Consider the following 26,786-nt stretch of genomic DNA (forward strand, 5'->3'; position numbering starts at 1 on the left):
TTCTCTCTTCCTTCCGCCTCTCGGGCCACGCCATGCACCGCGCCAGCCAGCCACCACCGCTAATCCCTGCCAGCATTTTCCAAAACTCCTCCGCTTTCTCCGTGGCCTCACATCACGATTGCAAAGTTCCCCCCCGAAAATTTCCCCACATTGTGTTTGATCCTCCCCACATTGCTATCGATTCCTCGCAATTTTCGTCGATTTTTCCAATGGAGTGAGCCGATGTGATGGAGGGGCAGGACGCGCTCGACATGTCCGACGCCTCGCCGACCTCGTCGTGGGAGGACGGAGCCGTCGAGCACTTCGACGTCGCGTCGTTCGGCGGCGACGGGTACGTCGTCGACGATGAGGAGATGTCGGACGTGGAGCTCGGCACGGGCTCCCCGGCGGGCCCTTCGGAGGCCTCGACGCAGCCTCCTCCGCCGCTGCGGAGGCGCCTAGCGCCGGTCGAGTCCTCGGACGTCCCGGAGGAGGTGGTGCGGGCGGTCGACGCGGTGATCATGGGCGGCGGGGTTGAGCGCCTCCGCGAGATGGTATCCGAGGAGGACGGCGAGGTCACGCATTTCATCGTAGACGTGCTGATGATCACGATGGGCGGCGTGGACGGCCTCGACGAGGGCGCGGGCGACGGCACCAGCCCCAGCACGGAACCCAGCATCATGTCCAGCTCGCGCGCAGCCGCCATTGCTGTCGAACTGATGCCTTACCTTCCATGCGGCACCGAGCCGTCGCCGCGCACCCGTATGGCCTGCGGCCTCCTCGCCACCCTCAGCGCCTGCACCCGCAACCGCACCATGTGCTCCGCTTCGGGCCTTCTCGCTATCCTCCTTGATTCCGCAGAGAAGCTGTTCGTAAAAATGGGTCAGAGCAGGGATTGGGACGGAACACCGCTCGTGCAGTGCATTCAGGTGCTAGGAGGGCACTCGGTTAGCGTCAAAGACTTGCATTCCTGGCTCCTTTTGGTCAAGAAAGCGCTTGGGACACGCTGGGCAACTCCGCTGACACTTGCATTGGAGAAGGCTGTTGGCTGCAATGAGGCGAAGGGACCTGCAGTGACTTTTGAGTTCGACGGTGAGAGATCCGGCTTGCTTGCCCCTGGAGATAGCCGGTGGCCATTCTCGAACGGTTTTGGGTTTGCCACATGGATATATGTAGAGTCATTCTCGGACTCACCCAACGCAGCAGCATCGACTTCTGGGAGATCGTCACCATGGGCTGTCGCCGCCGCTGCTTTCATACATGCTGGAGAAGGGGCGAACGACATGCCCCGGCTTTTCAGCTTCCTTACTGCTGATAACGATGGTGTGGAGGCTTATTTCCAAGGCAAGTTTCTAGTTGTGGAGAGTGGGACTGGAAAGGGAAAGAAGGCTCCTCTCCATTTCACCTATGAATTCAAACCACAGTGCTGGTACTTCATTGGTTTGGAGTGCACAAGCAAGCAGGGTTTGCTCGGAATGGTCGAGAGTGAACTACGGCTGTATGTTGATGATAAGCTTCATGAGAGCTGTCCGTTTGAGTTCCCCCGTGTCTTGAAACCGCTGGCATTCTGCTGCATCGGGACAAACCCGCCACCAACTATTACTGGTCTGCAACGGCAATGCCCATTATTTGCAGAAATGGGGCCTATCTATATTTTCATGGAGCCGATTGGCCCAGAGAGAATGGCCCGGCTAGCTTCTAGGGGAGGAGATGCACTTCCCAGCTTCAGCAGCGGTGCTGGTTTGCCTTGGAAAGCTAGCTGTGATCACATTAGGGAAATGTCAGAAGATAGTTATACACTTGACATTGAGATTGGAGGAAGCTTACATCTATTTTATCATCCTAGCCTACTTAATGGCCGATTTTGCCCCGATGCTTCACCTTCTGGTTCAACAGGTTTGTTCTATAGTTGAACTGTCAATCTTGTCTTAATTTTATTTTCAGAAACAGTCAGCAATTAACTCATAGAATAATCCCAACAGAGTATACAAAAGGCTGAAAGGCTAATAAAGAAAACACAAACACACGCAAGCAGAATGGCTTGGCTTAATTCTACTCTTATCTTTGGTGTTACCTGGGGAGTTGAACCATGGTCAAGTTACAATCCTCATGAAGGCTAGGCAAATCTTTCTGTACTTCCTGTTTTGCCTGCCGATTATTGCACATTCCAGTTGGTAGGAACCGGATCCCTACCAGGGCGTGGTCTCAGGTTGTAGGGGTGGAAGGAGCGATGGCGTGGATGAAGGCGTGGTCGCCGGCGCTGGGGTGCCGTCGTTGCGTGCGCGCGCGCGAGAGAGAGAGAGAGCAGGGGCGGCGGCTAGGGTTAGGTCTCCCGGCTCCCTAAGGAAGCCGAGCAAATCTGATTGCTTCTTGCTTAACTTGAAACAGGTCCTTACAGCTCGTCCTCGAGCTGGACGACGAGGAAGCGCTTGCGGAACTCCTCGAGGTGATCAACGGCCGCCAAACACCTCCGCGTCAGCTGGGGCGGGCAGGTCGCCGAGCCCGGCGGCGGTGATGTCCTCCTCAATGTAGTCCGCAGCCTCCAGGTAGGAGAGTCGCGGGCAGACATGGCCGGGCACGTAGGGCTCGTCGCAGTTGAAGCACAACCCTTGCCGGCGACGCTCGAGTTGCTCGGCTGGGGTGAGCCGGCGGAAGCCTGAGCAGGCTGACCCTGCGCGGGAACTTCCGGCTAGGGCGGCGGCCCAGCGGCCCGGGGCGGTGGCGCCTGCTGGATGGCCACCGCGCAGCGCTCGAACGCGCGGGCGTAGTACATGGCCGTCTGGAGGTCCTGTGGCCCGCGCATCTCCACATCCACGCGAATGTGGTCCGATAGGCCGCCGACGAAGAGCTCAGCCAGCTGACGAGCCGAAATGCCGGGGGCGTGGCACGCCAGTGCCTGGAAGCGGTCGGCGAAGTATTGCACTGTGGTGAGGAACGGAAGGTGCCCAAGCTCCGCCAGACGGCTCCCGCGTATAGGCGGACCGAAGCGCAAGAGGCACAGATCGCGGAAACACTCCCATGGCGGCATGCCGCCCTCATCCTGCTCGAGGGCGTAATACCACGTCTAGGCGGCGCCGCGTAGATGATAGGAGGCGATCCAGGTGCGGTCGGACGCGAGCGTGCGCTGCCCCCTGAAAAATTGGTCGCATTGGTTGAGCCAATTCAGGGGGTCGACGGTACCGTTGTGGGTCGCGAACTCCAGCTTGGAGAATCTCGGCGGTGGCTGGGCGTGGACGACGGGCGGGTATGTGTCATCTGTGTGGAACAACGAGGGCGACGACACCGAGTGTGCGGGCTGCAGAGTACCGCCATGGAAAAGGGGCCCGTCCACACCATCATAGGGACCCGCGGCACCCGAGGACCTGCCGAACTACATGGTCGGGGGCGGCGCCGGTGGTGACATCACGTGCGGCTGTCCTGAGGCCATCATATAGACCAGCTTGATGGACCCAGCGAGCCAGGCCGATAGCGGAGATGGCGACGGGGGAAAACGGACCTGGTGGATGGGCACCCCGGGCGCCGTCGACGGAAGGCCCGGCCCCGAGATCGCCGGTGGAGGCGGCGGCGGCTGCTGCTGCAGCGGCATGATGGATGCGACGAAAGTCGCCGGTGGTGGTGGCTGCCACGGGAGCTGCCGCGGCCCCGTGACGATGGTGACGGGGGCGGGCGGCGGCGGCCCATAGTGCCCCGCGAGGAAGGTGCAGATGCCCTGGACCGCCTGAGTAAGGTCCCGGAGTGCCACCGTCATCTCCTCCGGGGTGAGCACGCGGGGGCGGGCGCGGGTGGCGTCCAGGCGGCGGAGGAGACCGGCCCAGTCAAGGACGGCGTGCTGGCCGCGGTGGTCATCGGCGACGAGAATGCGATCGGCAGTGGGAGGGAGGGGGTGGGTGGTGGCGTGGACATGATCGAGCCTGAGACACCTGGTACCAGATTGGTAGGAACCGGATCCCTACCAGCGCGTGGTCTCAGGTTGTAGGGGTGGAAGGAGCGATGGCGTGGAGGAAGGCGTGGTCGCCGGCGCTGGGGTGCCGTCGTTGCGTGCGCGCGCGCGCGCGAGAGAGAGAGAGAGAGAGAGAGAGAGAGAGCAGGGGCGACGGCTAGGGTTAGGTCTCCCGGCTCCCTAAGGAAGCCGAGCAAATCTGATTGCTTCTTGCTTAAGTTGAAACGAGTCCTTCCATGAGTTTATATAATTTCAAATACGATAACTGTGCTAAGCCCCAAATAACGATAAGATAACTGGGACAGGCCCCTAACTGCCTGGGCTGTAGTATATGCTGGTCATAACATCTCTCCCCGCATGCACAAACAACTCGTCCTCGAGCTGGAAGGTGGGGAAGCGCTTGCGGAACTCCTCGAGGTGATCAACGGGCGCCAAACACCTCCGTGTCAACTGGGGCGGGCAGGTCGCCGAGCCCGGCGGCGGCGGCGTCCTCCTCAATGTAGTCCGCAGCCTCCAGGTAGAAGAGTCGCGGGCAAACATGCCCGGGCACGTAGGGCTCATCGCAGTTGAAGCACAACCCTTGGCGGCGACGCTCGAGTTGCTCGGCCGGGGTCAGCCGGCGGAACGGGCGCGCCGCAGACGCGGCGAGGGGCGCCGCGGAAGCCTGAGCAGGGCGACCCTGCGCGGGAAATTCCGGCCAGGGCGGCGGCCCAGCGGCCCGGGGCGGTGGCACCTGCTGGATGGCCACCGCACGGCGCTCCAACGCGCGGGCGTAGTACATGGATGTCTGGAGGTCCTGTGGCCCGCGCATCTCCACGTCCACGCGATTGTGGTCCGATAGGCCACCGACGAAGAGCTCAGCCCGCTGATGGGCCAAAACGCCGGGGGCATGGCACGCCCGTGCCTAGAAGCGGTCGGCGAAGTATTGCACTGTGGTGAGGAACAGAAGGCGCCCAAGCTCCGCCAGACGTCTCCCGCGTATAGGCGGACCGAAGCGCAAGAGGCACAGATCGCAGAAACGCTCCCATGGCGGCATGCCGCCCTCGTCCTGCTCGAGGGCGTAATACCACGTCTGGGCGGCGCCGCGTAGATGATAGGAGGCGATCCAGGTGCAGTCGGACGCAAGCGTGCGCTGCCCCCTGAAAAATTGGTTGCATTGGTTGAGCCAATTCAGGGGGTCGAGTACCGTCGTAGGTCGCGAACTCCGGCATGGAGAATCTCGGCGGTGGCTGGGCGTGGACGACGGGCGGGTATGTGTCATCTGCGGGGAACAACGAGGGTGACGGCACCGAGTGTGCGGCTGCAGAGTACCGCCATGGAAAAGGGGCCCGTCCACACCATCGTAGGGACCCGCGGCACCCGAGGACCCGCCGAACTGCATGGTCGGGGGCGGCGCCGGCGGTGACATCACGTGCGGCTGTCCTGAGGCCATCGTATAGACCAGCTCGATGGACCCAGCGAGCCAGGCCGATAGCGGAGATGGCGACGGGGGAAAACGGACCTGGTGGATGGGCACCCCGGGCGCCGTCGACGGAAGGCCCGGCCCCGAGATCACCGGTGGCGGCGGCGGCGGCTGCTGCTACAGCGGCAGCGGCATGATGGATGCGACGAAAGTCGCCGGTGGTGGCGGCTGCCACGGGAGCTGCTGCGGCCCCGTGACAATGGTGACGGGGGCGGGCGGCGGCAGCACATAGTGCCCCGCGAGGAAGGTGCAGATGCCCTGGACCGCCTGAGTAAGGTCCCGGAGCGCCACCGTCATCTCCTCCGGGGTGAGCACGGCGGGGGCGGGCGCGGGTGGCGTCCAGGCGGCGGAGGAGACCGGCCCAATCAGGGGCGGCGTGCTGGCCGCGGTGGTCATCGGCGACGAGGATGCGATCGGCAGCGGGAGGGAGGGGGTGGGCGGTGGCGTGGACATGATCGAGCCTGAGACACCTGATACCAGATTGGTAGGAACCGGATCCCTACCAGGGCGTGGTCTCAGGTTGTAGGGGTGGAAGGAGCGATGGCGTGGTCGCCGGCGCACGCGCGCGCGCGCGAGAGAGAGAGAGAGAGAGAGAGAGAGAGAGAGAGAGAGAGAGAGAGAGAGAGAGAGAGAGAGAGAGAGAGAGAGAGAGCGAGCGAGCGAGCGAGCAGGGGCGGCGGCTAGGGTTAGGTCTCCCGGCTCCCTAAGGAAGCCGAGCAAATCTGATTGCTTCTTGCTTAACTTGAAACGAGTCCTTACACGAGTTCATATAATCTCCAAATACGATAACTGGTTAAGCCCCTAATAAAGATAAGATAACTGGGCCAGGCCCCTAACTGCCTGGGCTGTAGTATATGCCGGTCATAACACCAGTCTTTATAAATCTTGTTCCACAGTTCTGCATCAATCGTTCCTATAGTAATTGAATGAAATTGTTATTCTCACATGCCATTAACCATTCCCAGGGACAAAGTATTTCTAGTGGCTATCGAAATTACGACATACAATGTTATGTGTATATAAATTAAAAAGGTTGATTGAGTTTGGTTCCCAGTTCCCATCAATCATTCATGTATTGATTGTAGTAAATTGTCATCCTTGATAGGAGAAGAGCAACTTATGACATACAATAATGACTATGTACCTAAAAAAGTGGCTTGGGTTGGTTCAGAAGGATAACTATTGATATTATCTCATGTTTAATCTTAGGTACTCACCGAAGGCCTGCGGAAGTTATTGGGATGGTTCACATATCTTGTCGCGTGCGACCTGCAGAATCATTATGGGCATTAGCTTGTGGAGGTCCAATGGCTTTACTACCATTGACTGTTAGCAATATTGAGATGGATAACCTGGAACCTATACTTGGTGATGTGTCACTGTCTCTTGCTACGTCTTCTCTTTCTGTTCCTATATTCAGAATAATTTCTCTGGCAATTCAACATCCTGGAAATAAGCAAGAGCTTTGCCGTACCAATGGACCAGAGCTTCTATCACAAGTTTTACAATATTTGTTGGAAACACTGTCAAAACTAGAAAGTGGGAAGAAAGAGATACTGAGAGACGAGGAGCTTGTTGCTGCAATTGTATCTTTGTGCCAATCTCAAATAAATGATCCTGGTCTAAAAGCGCAGCTCTTTAGCACTTTGCTGTTGGACCTGAAGATGTGGAGCTCATGCAACTATGTTCTGCAGAAAAAGCTTCTCTCTTCACTTGCAGACATGGTTTTTGCAGAATCTGCTTGCATGTATGATGCAAATGCGTTGCAAATGCTTCTTGATGGATGCAGAAGGTGTTACTGGGTAACTCGTGAAGGAGATTCAATAGATACCTTCACATTGACTGGAACTGAGAGACCTTTAGGGAAAGTGAATGCTCTTGTTGATGAGCTGTTGGTTGTTATTGAACTGTTGATAGGATCAGCTTCTTCCACAATGGCTTCTGATGATGTTCGTCGTTTGGTAGGATTTGTTGTTGACTGCCCACAACCTAACCAGGTAACTGGATTCGACACTGGTAGTCTAGCACAACATTACATGCCCCTTGCCAGAAAACAAAGACTCTCGTCAAAGTTTGGCTAGCGCTTTCTTGTTCACCAGGATGATGTCATACATGGAAATACTTGGTCCATTTGTATCTGAGTTTGTAATCTGCCTAGTTTTGTACATGCTACTTTGCATTTGGAGTACTTCATACTCAGATGTATTTGTTTCATAACAACAAAATACTGAAGAGAATCTAGTCTTGTGTTCGTTAAACTATTGCCATATTTTTTTTCTATTCTTTGTAACTAATCAGTGCTAATGCTTAATGTGGTTTTCTATACTATGGGATATGCACCAAAGTCAGTCTTAATACCTTTGTATAGCTTCTTGATGTGGAAACTTGATTGAAAGAATGGTTCTGATGATTTTTAGCAATGTGCTTTGTTGGCAGGTTCCTAGGGTCTTGCTCCTCATCTACAGACTGATTGTGCACCCAAACAGTACTAGAGCGCACATGTATGCTCAGTCATTTATTTCTCGTGGAGGTGTAGAGGCATTACTTGTTCTTTTGCAGAGAGAGGCTAAATCTGGCAATAAAAACACTTTCAACAACTGCGATGTGCCACAAAATGCTGCTAAATGGAATGGAAGTTCTCAGTCAAAATCTACTAATAGTCGTTCACTCTTGAAACCAGCTAGTAGTGAAGCAAACTGCAATCGTGAGACCCCGTCAGTTGACAGTCATGAGTCACCCTCTCATGATGGTAACTCTGAACCTGTATCCACTAGCAAATGGCGCTTACTAAAAAATCAGTTCCTAAAGAATCGGAGTGGCATGGACCTCCCAAGTATCACTGACAATGTTCAGAACAATGTATACAATATTGATAATGGTGATGGAGTACTTGTTGGGATAGTTCATATTTTGGGCGCTTTGGTTGCCTCAGGTCACCTGAAGTTTTCCTCACTTATTGCAAAACCAAAGTTGCCAAGTGGTTTTCTGACAACTGCTAATGGCGAAGGAAATACCATGTTTGAAGACAGAGTATCTTTATTGCTGTTTGCATTGCAGAAAGCTTTTCAAGCAGCCCCAAGAAGGCTTATGACCAGAAATGTATATAGATCTTTAATATCTGCAGTGGTATGGTGTTCTTTAACTGACTTACGGATATTGGATATGTGATATGTTTTCAGCACTACACTGATTGGTTAATGCAACTCCTGTTTTGCTTTCTACTCCCCCAATTCACAAATATAAGATTTTTAAATTTTGTGTGAAACGGATGTATATAGACACGTTTTAGTGTGTTTGTTCACTCATTTCAGTCCGTGTGTAGTCCATATTGAAATACCCAAAACATCTTATATTTGTGAACGGAGGGAGTATTATTAGACTACACCATCATTTCTAAGTACCTGAATAAGCTAAATATTTGGAATATTACAAAAGCAAGACTTTCAAATAAAATTTCTTTGAAGTTTATGTAGCTGTGCTTCACAATAGTTCACGTTTTGCTCGCTTAAGCATGTCATAGGTGCAACCAATTTTACTCTGGAAACCTGAATTATGTCTTGTATTCTTCAATGCAGATCAATATTTCTTCAGCAAATGATAATCTGAACTTGTATGATTCTGATTATCGCTTTCAGCATATTCCGCTCTTGTTAGTTCTACTACGTTCTCTTCCATATGCATCACGAGCATTTCAAGCTCGTACTCTTCAGGTACATTTACTGATTTATTCAGATAAAGTTATCACCTAATTTTTCTTGACATGAATGATGATATGATCACTGATAATATGCTCATATAACATTTTCCATTATGTGTATTCTCTTGATTGACATCTCTTATGCCATTATCATAATTCTTGTCTTTTGAAGTCTATGATATTACTTTTTTTTTAGAAAATGGAAGCTTTATTACCCCTTGCCCTGCACCATTAGACGCATATAGCCAAACTTATTACATTGTTTATTACAAAAGATCAAACTTTGATCTTGCCAAGAGAGGGAAATATCAAACACATGGATCAAATTGGACGATCAAACCACATAAGATCACTCTAAACACTCAAAAGCCTATCATTGGCATATGCCGCCCAAAGCGGATCATAAACACCCTGGTGATCCACTCAAGTTTATTCGCGTCTGGCTCTATCAGCTCCTTGTACCACGCCTTCTGTAATAGTGCCCATAACCGCAGCCAATTGGTAGTTTGGTACACAAGCGTAGCACCTCATACAAGAACAAACTTTTATCTTGTAAAATATGACATCATTTATGCAAAGCCAGATAGACCGAAAAGACAGCTGCTACCCCGACTAGAATAAGAAGCCTTAAAGATTTTTTAACCCCTGTAGCCAAGTCCCAAAAATATGTGAAATACCACGAGGTGGGGTGATGTTAAAGGCTAAATACACAGCTCGCCATGCAAACGTTTGGACGGTCATGATGGAGTTGTATACTGGTTTTTCTAGGATATCGATTATTATAATTTAACAACTACTCTTCCCATCTTAATCAGTTCTCAGTTCCTTTCATATTTGAAGATTTGCATGATTAAACCATGTGCAGATTAGGTATGGGTGGGAGGGAGTTTTGGTTTATTAGATGGCCTTTGCCTCCAATTTTCATAACAACCTCAGCTCTCACTGTGTTGACAAACAGTTCCAAAGTTAAAATGCGCTGATGTGGCTGGTTTGCCATGGTTTCAACTATCAAAGAACAACTTGGGGAGAGACCAATTAGTATAAGTGGGGAGGACATCTGGCGAGTAGCGTCTGATATGGGTAGATGTTAACTTATATGTTGAGACTATCTTTTTAATTTAGGACACAACCAAAATGTGTTTAAATGATGTCTACACCCTAGACACCATGCTCCATGATTAATTTAGAGGCTTGGTTTTGGTTCTTGTACCACATCCCTGAGTTATTTGCATGATCATTCTGCTAAATGTTGCCTTCGATTCTTCAGTGGTTGCATTAGTTAATTAATATTGTAAGCCCCATAAATCAAATATGTGAATTCCTAACATTGATTTTTCCAAAGCTAAAAAACAGGTTTGTCTTTTTTACTTTGAATAGTGCATTTTATTTGTCTTGCGTTTTAATCACTTATGATGCCTTCTATATTATTTCAGGATCTTCTATTTTTGGTTTGCAGTCACCCTGAGAATAGAAGTACTATGACTTCCATTGCAGAATGGCCTGATTGGATTTTGGAGGTTATGATTTTTAATCATGAGGTAATATTTCTGTGATGGCAAATCCAACATTTTGCATTGATAATTATATTAAGAAGTGGCACTTGTATTCTATGCTTATTTTAATATGTAAAGTTGATATTTAGATGGGTGATAACAAAGATTCAGATGGTGTAAGCATATATGAGCTTGAAGACGTCATACACAAGTTTCTACTTATTATGCTGGAGCATTCAATGTGGCAAAAAGATGGGTGGAAGGCAAGTGACGTTGATCTCTTGTGTTTCTGTTTGCATATTAACTTTATAGGATTGTAAGCTTCTTTTTGGAGAATGGGTCGTAATAATTTTTTATGGTAGTTTTGTGGTTGGAATGTTTCCCTAGCCAGACTTCTCTTTGATCCTTGATTGTGTCTTGATGGTTTTAATGCTGTAATTCTTCAGGATGTGGAGGCAACAATACACTGTGCAGAATGGCTTTCAATGGCTGGGGGGTTTAGCATGGGAGACCAAAGAATTAGGTAAACAAAAAGCAATAAGAAGCAATGCTCCCATGCCATAATATCTTGCAAATTATGTATCCTATCTATGCGTTCCGTATCAACCACCACATGCATTTTTGTTTATCTACTAGGCAGTATAAGAAGTATTTACGTGATAAAAAAACATCAGAACCCATAAGATCGTTAAAGCATGACATTATGCAGGGCTGCATATGATCTAAAACTGGAAATTCCTTCTAAATATCCCCACCGTACCTTTTAAAATAACAATAGCTGCAGCCTTTTGTGCTTTACTACCTCATCGCATTTTTTTCAACAATAGAATACAGGTGCTTGTCACGCTCTGCCTGATTATTTTATTGATTCAAACATAATATAATGCTTTTATAGAAGATATTATCTTCTTGGCTTGGAATATCAGTGTGATATTTTTCTTTGTTTTCAAGGCGTGAAGAAGCATTACCAATTTTCAAAAGGAGATTACTGGGTAGTCTGCTTGATTTTTCTGCTCAGGAGCTTCGAGTTCAGGTAGATGCTCCTTTTTACAAATGTTATTCGCTTGGACTTGGACTTCATTATTTTGAAATTACAGAACTAACTAGCAACGCATGGTTCTTGCATATTTGTCAATTGCTATTTTCTACCTTTTTCACCCCATGTATCTGATAGGCTCTTCTACTTCCTGTTTATATAAAATGAACGCAAAATTTGGGAATAAATCAGTACAAACCTGTGATATTTTGGAGCCTATATTAGCTATATCTATTATCCAGTTTACGGGGGTCATAAGTGAAACAAGCCAACTTATGAAATTAGCACAGGAAACTACATAACGATTCTTGCTTGTAAGCCCTTGCACCTTGCAGAGTTCCCAAGCCACCTTCTCTGGTTTAAGCTTCTGTTTTAGAAGGATCTTAGGCTTATCAAACATATCTGAAGGTAATCAGGTGTCTAAAACTAGCTTAAAATTAGGACTAGACTACAAACTAAGCTTGCTATATCAATTGAGCCCATGTAACATGGTTAAACTTGTATGACCACTACTTTCTGTCTATGATTGTACATAGGTGCAGTAGCAATACATTGTCAAGGCATATTTGTCATCAATTGTATTCCAAGGAACAGAAAAATGTGGATAATTTTGCTTTTGTTTCAAAACCTCACTTTTATTATGAATTATGGTACTCTTAATACATTGGTCGCCTTGTTTATAACATGCACAGATGAGTTCAGTCTTATGGACAATAACACATAGAGTGTCTGTTAATTTATAAATTAGACGGTTACGGTTTTATCATTTCGCAAATGATGTTCTTTTCTTGGTTGTCGCCACAGCAGTCTGAAGGAATTACTGCTGCAGCATCTGATGTTGAAGTGGAGACTAAAGAACCAAAAATACAAGCAGAAAAGGCTGCCGATCTCTTAGTAGTCTTGGCTGAGAATGCAGTAGTTCTGATGATGCTCGTAGAAGATCATCTGAGGTCACGCAGCCAACAATTTTTTACATCCTGCTTAATTGACAGTGCTTTATCTCCTGCATCGATGGCTTCATCAGCTGCCAGTAGGTCATTGAGCAGAACTGGTAGCGAGCCTTTAGAAGCTGGGGGCTCAAGGCAGTCTTTGTCCAGTGATGCTGGTGGACTGCCGGTTGATGTATGTATATCTAGAACAGGCATATATTATCACAATCTTATTTGCATAATTTCAATTTATGCCTATATTTTTTATAGGTCCAACTTGTAATGTTCTTTCATTGCTTTGACATGTTGAGTCCCTTTTTTGTTTCTGGGGCAATTTTGTGAATTTGTGAGATGCTATATCATGTGATTGCTGAAAATGTTAAAACTCATTAGTGGTATTGTATTGTTTAGGAATATATGAGATAGATGATTAGAGGTCCAGTTTCTAGGGAAAACTTCTTGTGAAGATAATCGACAGTAAAGGGTGGTTTTTGTTTAATTCAAGATTCAAAATAAGACCACTACCATTATAAGAGTTACACTATTTCTTGGAACTCGACAAGCATATGTACATTATTTCTTGTCAATCAGGCCACTACCCTTTATAGGAGTTACACTATTTCTTAGAACTCGGCAAGCATGTGTACACTATTTCTTTGTACTAGTATGAGTATAATCCAGAAGAATACTCTGTGTAGCATATCTTGTTTCAGAATTTTCCCTTTATAGTCCACTCTTACATTCAGTTTCATCTACTTCATACCAACTTTTGCTTGCTATCTTACATCATTATTGGTGTGAAAAAAATTCCAGGTTCTTGCTTCGATGTCTGGCACAAATGGGCAAATTTCTTCTGAGGTAATGGAACGCGTAACGGCAGCAGCAGCAGCGGAGCCTTATGGATCTGTCAGGCATGCATTTGTATCCTATGGGAGCTGTATTTCAGATCTTTCTGAAGGTTGGAAGTACAGAAGCCGACTGTGGTATGGTGTATGCATTCCATCCAAAGCTAATGTCTTTGGGGGAGGAGGAAGTGGTTGGGAAGCATGGAAATCTGTTGTAGAGAAGGACTCCAATGGGGACTGGATTGAACTTCCATTAGTGAAGAAATCAGTTGCAATGCTGCAGACACTTCTACTAGATTCTGGATTTGGGGCTGGCCTTGGCTCTGGAGAGGGATCTGCCGGTGGTATTGGTGTTATGAGTGCACTTAATCAGTTGTTAGATAGTGATCAGCCTTTTTTCTGTATGCTCCGGTTGACTCTTATTTCAATGAGGGAGGATGATACTGGGGAAGACGACCTCTTTATGAGAAACATTAGCATGAAGAATGATGATATATCAGAAAGATTGGGCTGTCAAACTGGAAGTGTGATTGAACTTGATGGTAACTCATGTTCGCCTACCATAAAACCTCAGTCTGCACTTCTATGGAGGTACACCTTACCAGCTATTAAGTAGAGTATCATGTTAAAATTATAGTTCAAGAAAAGGATTTGATCCAGAATTATCACTCCATGGTCCATAGTAGCCAGTGGCCTTTCATTCTATACTGCATCCATACTAACCATTTTGTCCATTGCTTCTTCACTGATATTTTTTAACATATCTTTACTGATATTTCGAAACCTCTGTTTTTTTTTACAGATTGCTTGGCCCCTTTCTGAATGTGCCAGTTTCTGAATCTAAGAGACAGAGGGTTCTGGTTGCGTCTTCTATTCTTTATTCGGAGGTAAATTTGGTTTTCATTGATTGAAAAATATGATCAGTATCTAAAAACATACAAGTGTTCCATGCTATCCTTTCAGATTGAATACTTCATCAGAATCACGACATGCAGACACCATAGTCCATGCGTGGTACTCCCTCCGTTCCCAAATATAAGTCTTTTTAGAGATTCCAACAAGTGACTACATACGGAGCAAAATGAGTGAATCTACACTCTAAAATATGTCTACATACATCTGTATGTTGTAGTCCATTTGAAATGTCTAAAAATACTTATATTTAGGAACGGAGGGAGTAGTTTCATTTACCATCTTCTTCCTCTTGTTTCTGATGGTCTATGCATGGCCCCAAAGTTCACATGCGGTGGTCTCATTATTTTTTGCATAGATGAAGCACTATTTTGCACCAATCTGTTTGATTACTTTATGTATTTTGTGGAATGTAGCATAAAAAGCATGTTCCAAATGCTTATAATCATGTTGCAGTTTTCAAAACACTTATAATTTAAATTCCTGATGCAGAAAGCTTGTTGCCCCCACCATATATCTAAATGTCTCGTGTCTTAACTTTGAATTATATGTCCAAAAAGCTATCCTCAACCTGTTATGATTAATTTTAAAAAGGAAATTCCCTTCACTCATTTAGTGCCTTGATGATCAAAGATAAACCCGCAGTTCATACCAAGAGATATCAGGGAGCAACTTGTATGGAAACACTCCTAAAGAGGTAATCTTGTACAAGTTGCTCTCAGAGATATCACTACAGTAGATGACACTGTAGAACGTTCAGTTAGAATTTTCTGTGTTAGGCCTTAAAATCGTGGGACACTTTTTTTGTGAGAAAAAAAACGCACTACTTTCAAGACCTTTTTCGAGGACATCACTACTTTAAGACCTAACCTAGGGAAATTGCGTAACTCCATGCTGCTGCTTCCTGAGAGCACTGCTACTTTTAAGGCCCAACGGAGGAAAAATTATAACTCTATGCTGCTGCTTCCTGTTTTTTTTATGTTATTTGTTTTGAATATATAGATCGAACAACTTTTTTTATATTATGTGTTTTCATGAAGCTTATGTTATCCTAACAGGTATGGCATGCTGTAAGTAGCGACAGAAAGCCTTTAAGGAAAAAATATCTTGGATTGTTAATGCCACCATATGCAGCTGTCCTGAAAAGATACCGCTCTGTTTTGGCTAATATTCACGAGCTTGCATCTTCGGATGGAGAAAATCCGCTACTTGTTGGTGATTGTGCTTCGGCTGCAGATACTTTACCTGTTGAGGTAACAGTTGATTTTAAATAGGCCATAAGATAGCTAATAACTGAAGTTATCTGGTGCTTGTACTGAGCTCTATAACTGTGATCTAGCGATGCTTGTTACAATCTTATAGCTTTATAGTAAAAATGCTACTTCTGCAAATAGAACTATGAATTTTGCACATTAGCTTAAAATCAGATGTTTTCCTAACTATTGCTTACTTTGTACTTTCATTTCATGTTCGAGAAATTGTTTTAAATAGTGTGATTTGGATCTTTAGCATAATCACTTCTATCTTGACATTACTTTTGAGGAAGGCCTTGATATTTGTTATGCGACTTTAGTTGGTCCTCTCGGATAAATATCTCATCATTGTTTTTATGCAAAGTTTTATGTGTTCACAGTGGGATTTTATTCTGTGTCTTTTGAATTCAGGCTGCTGTTTCATTGATATCACCTGGCTGGGCTGCTGCTTTTGCCTCTCCACCAGTTGCAATGGCATTGGCCATGATTGCTGCTGGTGCCTCTGGGGCAGAAACAATTGCACCACCAACAAATAAATTGCGCAGGCGTGACACCTCATTGCTTGAGCGTAGATCAGCTAAATTACACTCATTCTCAAGTTTCCAGAGGCCTCCTGATACAACACCACTCCTGCCTGCATCTGCACCAAAGGACAAAGCATCCGCGAAAGTTGTAGCCTTGGCCGCTGCTCGTGACCTTGAGTTTAGTGCTAAGATTGGCTTGAGAAGAGGTCTTAGTGTTGTAGCAATGGCAACTTCAGGACAACGGAGGTCTGCAGGCGATATTGAGCGTGCGCTGAGGTGGAACACAACTGAAGCTATGGCTGCTGCTTGGATGGAGTGTCTGCAATCTGCTGACTCAAAGTCAGTGTCAGGCAGAGATTTTTCTGCCCTTTCTTACAAATATGTTGCACTTCTTGTTTCAAGTTTTGCCTTAGCACGGAACTTGCAACGAGTTGAGGTATATCAACATCGAACAAAACGCTTCCGCTTATGGTATTCAGTGTTAGTGATACATCACTTAACAACTTTTGGACATGCAGATGGAGAGACGAACACAGGTTGATATCTTGAACCGTCGTTGTGCCTCTGTTGGGGTTCGGGCATGGCGACGTCTTCTTCATTGCTTAATAGAGACAAATAGACTCTATGGACCTTTTGGAGAACTTCTGTGTACTCCTGATAGCGTATGGACCGAATCCTGTTTTTCTTTCACGCTTTCTTGCATTCTTATTAAAAAAACACTATGCATGATTGTTTTATTGTTTTGTTAAGCAGATTTTCTGGAAGCTGGATTTTACTGAATGTTCATCAAGGATGAGAAGATTTATGAAAAGAAACTACAATGGGTCAGATCGTTTTGGTGCAGCTGTTAATTTTGAGGAGCAGATGCTTCTTTGTGATGGTGTAGAATCCAATGCATGCCACACAGAGGAAGGGGACACTCGATCTACAAATGCTCTCCCAACAACTTCGTTAATTATAGTGGCTGAGGCAATGTCAGTGGATAGAGGACCTGAAGATGCTGAGCACATAGAAACCGAAACAATTTGCAGCAGTGTAGATGATCAATTAAGAAATTCCTTGCCACCTGATTCGTTTAAAGGATCAATAGATTCAAGAAGTTCAGACTTTTCTGGTGTCCGCAACCTGGTTCGATCCACACTAATTGCACCTGGTTACAGGTCTGGCGAAGAAGATAAAAGAATTATAATTGAATTGCCATCGTTGATGGTGAAGCCATTGAAGACCGTACGAGGAACCTTCCAAGTAAGTGTGTGCTGATGTACGTACTTCCACCTGTATAGTCATACCTAGTGTATAGCTTTTTCTTAGGGAGTCCAAAGAGCTTCTATTGGTGCCATATATTACTTGAACACTGAAATTAAACGAATTGTTACTACGAATTCATGCTTTCGTTACTTGGCCATGAGCCCTTGACCGGGTCCTAATCAACACAGCTCTCTGATGAGCTTAACTAGCTAAGTTCATCATATGATTCTGAATAGTTTTGAGTCATAGTCTAATCTCTAAGGAGTCCTTAGTAAAGTCCGGTACCACTGTAAGTAAATCAAGGGTGTGGGAATATTGACTAACACACATCACACAGTTATTCACCCTAATTTAATCTACAGTGTTCTTGGTATTGTAAGTTCCCCTTTGGAGAACAATAAAAGAATTGTGTTCAATATTAACTATCCTTTATATTCAAGTTTAGAGAACTGCCCAAAATGATCACTGTGTAGATACAAAAACAGATGGAAGCAGTGTTCTTTGTATTGCACCTGTTCCCTTTATAATATTCATTCAAATATTCCAAGATCCAAAATGAACAGTGCACTAAAGAATCAATAACTGTTAGTGTAATAGCATATAAAAAACTTGAGTAATTGTGTCCCCACCTAGCTGAATCAACTTCCAGCAGCCTTGACTACACTGACAAGTTATTTTTTGTTCTTATTTGCATTGAGTGCAGCGTTTGGGTGCCCAGGCTCATCTGCACCCGCTCAGAAAAAAAATCACAAAAAATAAAAAAAATTCCAATTGTTTTTTGCATGTTAGAAAATTTGTTGCTGAGGTCCGCCCCAATTTTCAGATCATTTGGACATCTCAATAGCTCTCAGCAAAAAGGACAAATAGGGTCAGAACAGTAAACTTTTTTGCAGACACCGAATTTGTCTTTTTGCCGAGAGCTGCTCAGATGTCCAAATGATTTGAAAATTGGAGCGAACCTCACGGATCAAATTATCTACCATGCAAAAAAATGTAATTTATTGAATTTTTCTAGTATTTGTTTTGATTTTTTTCCTCAGCGTGGGTGCAGATGAGCCTGAGCTCAGAAGTGGATTATCGCCTTACATTGTACTATTCTGCCTATTCTTCTTCATGCCCTACTCTATCATGCTAATGCATATCATAATCCCAAGCATATATTGTTCTCAGGTCACATTAAAGAGGATTAACTTCATAGTTGATGAGCATACATCTGACAGTGACAGTTACATGGATGATGTTGCATCCACTAGCGGCCAATATGATCAGCAAGATAAAGATCGGAGTTGGTTCATATCTTCGCTGCATCAGATTTATAATAGAAGGTAAATAATTATTTTTATTATCTGGTACTCATTAAAATGTTAAGTGAGGTATTTTCAGCTTTTCTACCATCTGCACCCCTTCTCGCATATGTAGACTACAGTCTACAGAGTGGACTGCCTGTTCAGTGCTTATAATATATGTTTCATACTGATTAAAGTTAACTATTGCAGGTATTTGTTACGTCAAAGTGCATTGGAATTATTTATGGTAGATAGGTCTAACTTCTTCTTTGATTTTGAGGTACATAGTTGATGAGACTCACTTTATGTTGTTTGAATCTTATGCATGCTATATCTGGATAACCATTTTTAAGTTGTATATGAAATTTATCTAGGATATAGAAGCACGTCGACATGCTTATCGGGCTATCATTCACACCAAACCTCCTTATTTGAATGATATTTTTCTAGCTACACAGGTTGGTGTTCAATGCAGTTCTCTAAATCTGAATGTTTTGAATCTACCCCTACCTGAATCTAATATCATTGTTTTTAGAAACCTGAGCAAATCCTTAAACAGACTCAATTAATGGAGCGCTGGGCCAAATGGGAGGTATTTGAGCACAACTCATTTTGACGGTCATATATGTTAAGTAGAGTCAGGATATAAGGAATAGCTTTCTTGTGCAGATTAGCAATTCTGACTACCTAATGGAACTGAACACTCTTGCTGGGCGCAGTTACAATGACATCTCGCAGGCATCCTTGCTTCAGAATTCTCACTTATGAACCTGGCAGGTTCTTGCTTCTGTTTCTATTTAATGATTCCTACCTGTTTCTGCAGTATCCTATCTTCCCATGGGTAGTATCAGATTACCAGTCCAAAACATTGGACTTGGAAGATCCTTCCTCATACCGAGATCTTTCAAAGGTAAATTGTGTGCTTCTATTCTTGCCGCTCATAACAGTAAGTTGGATCCCATTTTTATGTATTGCCCTGCTTTTCCAAACACTTACACGGGTGATGGTACTCGATTCTTTTCAATGAAGCCAATTGGTGCTCTAAATCCTGCACGGCTGAAGAAATTCCAAGACTATTACTCTAGTTTCAAGGATCCAATCATCCCAAATTGTCACTACGGTTCACATTACTCTAGTCCTGGCACGGTGCGTATTTTTAGATCTTGCATGCTTTTATTCAGCATTTTGCTTGTGTGTTGTGCCTTTTGTTTGGACTAAGATGTACTTATGAAGTAATTCCATAATATCAACCACTTCCTCGCTGCATTTCAGTGACAATCCCTTATGTAGTTGATTGGTGTGACCATACCTTGATTGCAATGATGGTGCATTGATATAAATCTCTACTGCAGGTATTGTATTATCTTGCCAGGATAGAACCTTTCACTACCCTCTCTATTGAGCTGCGGGGTGGCAAGTTTGGTGATGATAATCACATGCTCTCTGATATCACCAGAACATGGAACAGTGTCCTTGAAGACATGAATGATGTAAAAGAGCTAGTAAGTTTTGTTGAAAAATGTGCTCTCGACACATTTCCACGTTGCTAGTTTAGAAGTCTTATCAGAATCTTTGTTGGAATCTAACGATGCGACTATTTCTCTAGGTTCCAGAGATGTTTTACCTTCCTGAGGTATTTACTAATGTGAATTCTGTTGACATGGGAGCAAATGAACTTGCTAAAAGGCTAGGTAAGTTCGCTTCAGTCTTATACTCATAAGAGAACCGAGTGTCACTCAGTAGACGTGGCAACCCCCCCTTAACTTTGAGTGTCACTGCAGGCTCTGTAGAATTACCTCCTTGGGCCGAGAACCCTGTTGATTTTATACATAAACATCGGAAAGCTCTTGAGAGTGATCATGTCTCCACTCATTTGCATGAATGGATTGATCTAATATTTGGGTACGTTAGTATTGTTATATCTCTGTTGCCATGTCATGATATCACTGCTTTATTTCACTAAATCATATTCATTGGTCTCATACACATCTGCCAAATGTCATCCATATCCTTTCCATTCTTTCAGCATTAGGGTAAGTATGATGTGAAGGAATACTACTTTTCCCTCCTTCCCAAAATGTAAGGCACACTTTTTTTTTGACGTGTCAACGGCGGGCTTACACCGGCCTGAACTTATATTGCCAAAAAATGGTCTTTGATGTACGACTTTGACCATTAATATATACCAAAATACATGGAATGCACATGTATAAATGGTATCGTCGTATTTGTCTTGCAAAACAATTTTATTTCATATGTCTTCATACTAATTTTATAGACATACAATAAACGGAAATCATAGTCAAGTTGTGCGATGAAATACTAGAAATAGTCCAAGGGCACCTTATATTTTGGAAAGGAGGGTGTATTTGATAAGGCTATTAGCTATTCCATTTGACAGTAAAGTAAGTATGACGTGAAGGAATGCACCTATCAAGTATTACCTTATTTGAGCAAATGGAAGGATTTGATTTTCTGGGGTACCTTCATATGCTGGAGAATTTAATTTCCAATAGATACTCTAATGAAAAAAAGGTCGATACAGTAGCCGCTGGTTCTCCCCTCATTGCAACTGGATCCTTATCAAAATCCCAGCTTTGTACTGGATTGGTGCATCCCATTTGTAACCAATTTTGACTGATCCTACATCATTGAATGTAAAAACCATACAGATAACTTGTGTAAACTTGGAAATACCGTTTGAACCATGTAGTAAATGAATGACTGAATCAGTTGATGTGCGCAAAGACAAATGTGTTGAACCCAATCCCAACAAAGGACATCTTGCTGCTGCCATGTTTTTTGGTTATCTTTAGTGTAAAATTTCTTATATTAAAAGGATGGATGTAAAATTTCTGATTCTGGTATCCATAGATCACAAGCAATAATCCATGGATTTTTTTTAAACAGACACATCATAGAAAAATATATTCAGTGATTATTATTTCACATATTTAGTTTGCTGGCCTTAGAGGCTTGTATTAGTCATTAATTATTCATCTATGTGTTAAACCCATTTGTCATGTAATACTTTCTCTAATTCAGATATAAACAAAGAGGTAAAGAAGCAGTGATGGCTAACAATGTTTTTCCCTATGCTACATACGAGGGGACAGTAGATATTGATAAAATTGCTGATCCAGTAAGTTTCACATCCAACCTTTTAGATCATCTCAGTAACTTTCTAGCTGTTAACATTTTGCTGAAAATACTGAAGGTGCAACGGCAAGCTACACAAAACCAAATAGTAAATTTTGGACAAACGCCATCTCAGTTGCTGATAGTTCCACATATACAGAGAAGGCCATTGGCAGATATCTTACAGCTGCAGGTGATTTTTACAAGTACAAAATTGGTGATTTATTTCTGTAATTGTAACTGTTCCAAGTACAAAGACCATGCATAGTTCAGAATAATCATAATAAAGTATGAGTTTCGCGAGTAAATCACACTCGTGCTGATTAATAATGCGATTACTTATTCAAGGTTCATAACGACACACTATTCAAGAGTTTATAGACTTGTTACTCTATTAGGGATACAACCATCTTCATGTTTTCCTCAAGAAAGATATCAATCACAAAATCATATTACAAGTTCTATAGTACTTTCGCTTGAGAAAAATTCATATAGTACTCCAATTAAAACATGTCAAACTGACTTCAGTGTTGCATGTTACTCCTCATCATTGGTCCATGTAACTGTGAGAGTAACTCAACTCCAACCACTACCTTTTCCTTTTAAGCATGTTACTATTCTAAGGCCATCTCTTGCAGGTGCAGCCATTTGTTCCAGGAAATTTTTATTCCTCTCCTTCAAAACATCCTATGTAATATACATTTGGATGCCCCTGAACTTGCCACCTATCTCTTGGCTCCCAGCTGAGACTCTCATTCATCCCACTAGTATTTATCTCGATATTGTGCCAAGAGACACTTTTTTTTAGATCGAAGGGGCCACACAGCCCCCATTTTCATTACGAAAATGGAGTCTTTTTCTTACAGGGACACTGAGCAAACCATTACATCACTGATACAATAACTACACTAGGAGGCTCCAAAAACTAACCAGCTGAAGCAAGTAACATCAGTCTGAACTCTGAGAGGATAAAACATCAAATTAACATGAAATGCCTTTGAGGCCAGCAAGCATAACAGCAGCTGACTTCACAAAAGTCTCCTTACACGTGGCGCCGATCCATGCCCACCTCTGAAGACATCTCGAGTCACCAGCATAATTCTTCTAGACACCCGATGAAGCATGTTTTTTACCCCTCTTTTCTGCAGATTTTTCCAAGAGTCCAACAGAGTACAAACAAGAAAAATAATGTCAGTAGGATCTCTAGGCACAACACTTTGAAAACAGGACTTGTTCCTTGTTTTCCAGATAGACCACAAGAGAGCAGCAGCACCTAGTGAAACAACTACCCTATCTTTGCCCGTATAGCTAGGCAGCCAGTTCTGGCATAGATCAAAAAAAAAAAGAAGAAACTGGAGATCTCTTATTACCCAGAGCACACCCCACAATATTCCACAAAAACTTAGCTACTACCTCCGTCCTGGTTTATTAGTCCCCATTGTATTTTGGGTCAAATTTTGATCATATATTTGACTAGCAAAATATTAATGCATGTCACTGAAAGTTATATTGTTGGATTCGTATTTGAATGTAGTTTTCCATGATATTATTTTTGCTACATACTCCCTCTGTACCAAAATACTTGTAGCTAGGGGAACTTGTAGTAGTTTTCCCCAACAAGTATTTAGGTACAGAGGGAGTATAACATATATTTTATTAGTTAAAATCATGGTCAAAATATGACCCAAAATACGAGGAGGACTAGTAAACCAGGACGGAGGTAGTAAGGAGCAAGAGAAAAATAAATGATCCACACTCTCTTCAGCGTCACAAAATTCACATAACTTGGCACCTTTCCAACCTCTCTTGCTCAAATTGTCCTCGGTCAGAATCCAATTTTTTTATTACTAACCAAGAGAACGCCTTAACTTTAAGAGGCATCTTCATCCTCCATAGATTTCTAAAAGCAAAAACAACTTGTCTAGCAATAAGATAGTGATAAAGTGATTTAAAAGAAAAACTCCCGGAAGCTGTAAGTAACCATTTATCTTACAGTGGAAGGGCATTCTTTGCCGAGATGGTTTACAGTCTCCTGCTAGCTTAAATATAGCCGACACTGTGCTTCGTGCAGTCATCCCCTTTTGGTTAGGTTATCCGCCATGAGGATCTTCAAGTACAAGGCAACTCATATCTATTGTGTATCTCACTGTGTAGATCAAATTATATCTGTCAACATTGCGTAACATGATAATTGGTTTTGTGTGTCATAAAAAAATCAGATTTTTTCATGACTTAAACAGTTTTCCGATCATGGGACCTTCCAAGTGCTTGTGGCACTGGATACTTTCTCTTATCTCGTGGCGTACTAGATTGTTAAATTTTTTTTTGTGCAGACAATATTCCGGAACCCAAGTGAAGTCAGATCTTATTTACTTCCTAATCCAGACCAGTGTAATGTTCCCGCTAGTGCAGTGCATGTATCGAATGACTGTATTGTAGTCGTAGATGCAAATGTGCCTGCAGCACATGTGGCAGTGCACCATTGGCAGCCAAACACCCCGGATGGCTTAGAGACACCCTTCCTCTTTCATCATGGGAAAAATGCCATAAATTCAAGCGGCGGCGCAATAAGGCGCATCTTCAAAGGACCTGCTTCTGCAGAAGACTACCATTTCCCAAGGGCTATAGCTTTTGCTGCTTCTGCGATCCAACCTTCGTCAACTGTTGCCGTCACATGTGACAAAGAGGTTATAACTGGTAATTATTGTATTCTCACCTTATTTTCTCCTTTTCTCAAAGCTATCATTTTTTCCACTCATTGGTACTTGTCTGAAAACTAGTCTTCTTCACCTTTTTTTTTTGTGTCTGCTTCACTTTCATGTCTTCTTTGTACTGGTTCTTTTCTGGATGATTCCTGATATCCAGAGTGACACATTACAATCTGGTGTCAAAAAACTAGTTTCCTTATTAGTTCCTGAATAAAATAATGTATTATGTTGCTCTTATGCTATCATTTTACATCAAATAGTCATCTTTATGATATGAAATATTGTAAGACTTCTCCATTCCTGCATTGTTTCTAATGTCCCTTTTTTTTCTTTGACTGTAGGTGGGCATGCAGATAATTCTGTGAAGTTGATCTCCTCAGATGGAGCAAGGACCATTGAAACTGCATCTGGGCATATTGCTCCTGTGACCTGCCTCGCACTATCTCCTGATAACAATTACTTTGTCACAGGGTCTCGTGACACAACAGTTATATTATGGAGGATACATCAGATGAGCTCTTCACATTGGAAAAATGCTCCAGAACCTCCACCTTCACCAATAACACCAAGTACTCCTCTAGCCAATAGTATTAGTAGTGGTAGCAGTCCAATCAGAACTTTGGAAACCTCCAGCAAGCGGCGAATCGAAGGTCCTATGCATGTTCTAAGAGGACATCTCGGAGAAGTAACTTGCTGTTCTGTTAGTTCTGATTTGGGACTTGTTGCTTCCTCTTCACATACATCTGGTGCCCTTCTACATTCTTTGAGGACAGGTCGGCTCATAACGAAGCTGGATGTCGGAGAGGCACATTTGATATGCTTATCTTCTCAAGGAATCGTATTGATTTGGAATGAATCAGAGAAGAGACTATCCACCTTCACTGTTAATGGAATCCCTATGTCTACGTCGGTCCTGTCACCTTTCTCCGGGCGTGTTAGTTGCATTGAGGTTTCTAGGGATGGCCAGTTTGCTTTAATTGCAGCATGTTTATCTAGCAATTGCACTCGTGACACTAGTACTGATGAAGATCATATGATTGACAACTGCAACGATGATGAGGATGTACCAGAGTCAAAGGAGACCAAGCTATACGTTCATGCTCCCTCGATCTGCTTCATTGATCTATACAAACTTGAGGTGAACACGAGAAAACTTGTGAACTTACATCCTATGAGCAAAACTCTCACGGATAAGGGGTATCTTGTCAGGTAATTCATACGCTGAAGCTGGGAGAAGGACAGGACGTCACAGCTGTTGCTCTAAATGAAGATAACACTACTCTTGTTGCCTCAACAGCTGATAAGCAGCTGATAGTCTTCACAAATCCTTCTGTAAGTATTCTAAGTGCAGTATATTTTTATCTTCACTAGTTATCTTCATGGCCTGATTGACAGATGTCCTATAGATTATCTCTCATCAGTAGGAATTTTTCAGGGTTTAATTGTCAAGATAGCCACTGGCACACAGAATGACCATCTCTGCAACTAATTTTCATATTAACTTGCCTGAATATTGCAGTTGAGTTCTAAAATAGCTGATCAGATGTTGCATGAAGGTGATGGGCTTTTGTAGTCGTGTGAGAAAACCGCCGCTGACTGACATTATTTCACTCACCGAAGCCCAGCGAACCTTGCAGTGAAAGATGCATAGGGTGTTTGGGGAAGATGGCACAAAACGGCGTCTGTACATAAAACAGGGGAGATGCAACACGGGCCCTCTTTTGTGCTGCGGTAAACTGGTACAGATGACTTCGCATTGGTTGATTGTATGGACCTTGCTTCTTGCACGTGGTGAAACGCGCCATACCGCGGAGAAGATCTGGGACCGTCTTTGTTTGTGTTGCGGCCAAGGGATTCAGAAGCAAATACCTAAATGTTGCTAATTCTCTGCTCTTGAGTACGTGTCTCGGTTGTGTGATACGGTGTGCCTACGTGGACTCTAGGCTGACTGCCATCTCTGTACAAAATCTCTTCCAACTAATTGATCATCTTTCTTTCGTTTATGCATGGCGTGTACACGGAATCCTCTGTTCACGAGCATTGCCAATGCCATATGGTCAGTGAGCTACTCATTGGTCGTGTTATTGTTTGTCAAAAATATACATGTAGTGTTACAGCAAATTCACTACAGACGCTACTAGAGATTGCGCTTAAGATAACATCCATCAGTCAAGTTGATGTCTCTAGAGTATTGCTAAGATCTTACGAACATTCGTACAATATAGATGTTGTTGCTGTCATTGTCATTGTCGTCTTTATGTGCATAGTTCAAGTGTTTTGGTGTTTGAGAAACATTCACGATTGCCGTTTCACATTCGTCCATACCACTATTTACA

At 44.0% G+C, this 26,786-nt stretch overlaps 1 protein-coding gene and 2 pseudogenes across 3 annotated transcripts; 1 reads left to right on the top strand and 2 right to left on the bottom strand.

Moving 5' to 3' along the window:
- Positions 1–26,518, top strand: LOC125513980 (BEACH domain-containing protein C2-like). Of its 3 annotated transcripts, none has more exons than XM_087528304.1 (31): positions 2–1,875; positions 6,591–7,378; positions 7,818–8,507; positions 8,957–9,091; positions 10,512–10,616; positions 10,721–10,834; positions 11,018–11,094; positions 11,523–11,604; positions 12,412–12,729; positions 13,350–13,972; positions 14,184–14,268; positions 15,352–15,546; positions 15,958–16,506; positions 16,589–16,732; positions 16,824–17,315; positions 18,489–18,643; positions 18,815–18,884; positions 18,979–19,062; positions 19,140–19,196; positions 19,274–19,342; positions 19,428–19,514; positions 19,634–19,750; positions 19,957–20,106; positions 20,211–20,295; positions 20,386–20,506; positions 21,650–21,746; positions 21,822–21,935; positions 24,076–24,439; positions 24,792–25,588; positions 25,660–25,782; positions 25,970–26,518. In XM_087528304.1, the coding sequence occupies exons 1-31, from the start codon at positions 228–230 to the stop codon at positions 26,021–26,023; spliced, it is 8,589 nt and encodes a 2,862-aa protein (XP_087384430.1). In that variant the 5' UTR covers positions 2–227; the 3' UTR covers positions 26,024–26,518. The 3 variants fall into 3 exon arrangements, with proteins under 3 accessions (XP_087384429.1, XP_087384430.1, XP_048535173.2); XM_048679216.2 differs by having other exon boundaries at positions 12,415–12,729; XM_087528303.1 differs by having other exon boundaries at positions 1–1,875; positions 21,650–21,935.
- LOC147965636 (uncharacterized) lies at positions 1,888–4,261 on the bottom strand (annotated as a pseudogene).
- LOC147965637 (uncharacterized) lies at positions 4,097–6,285 on the bottom strand (annotated as a pseudogene).
- Positions 26,519–26,786: the final 268 nt, after the last annotated feature.

This window comes from Triticum urartu, chromosome 6A (assembly GCF_056163025.1).
Source record: "Triticum urartu cultivar PI428250 chromosome 6A, HENAU_Tu73, whole genome shotgun sequence".
Taxonomy (NCBI): Eukaryota; Viridiplantae; Streptophyta; class Magnoliopsida; order Poales; family Poaceae; genus Triticum; species Triticum urartu.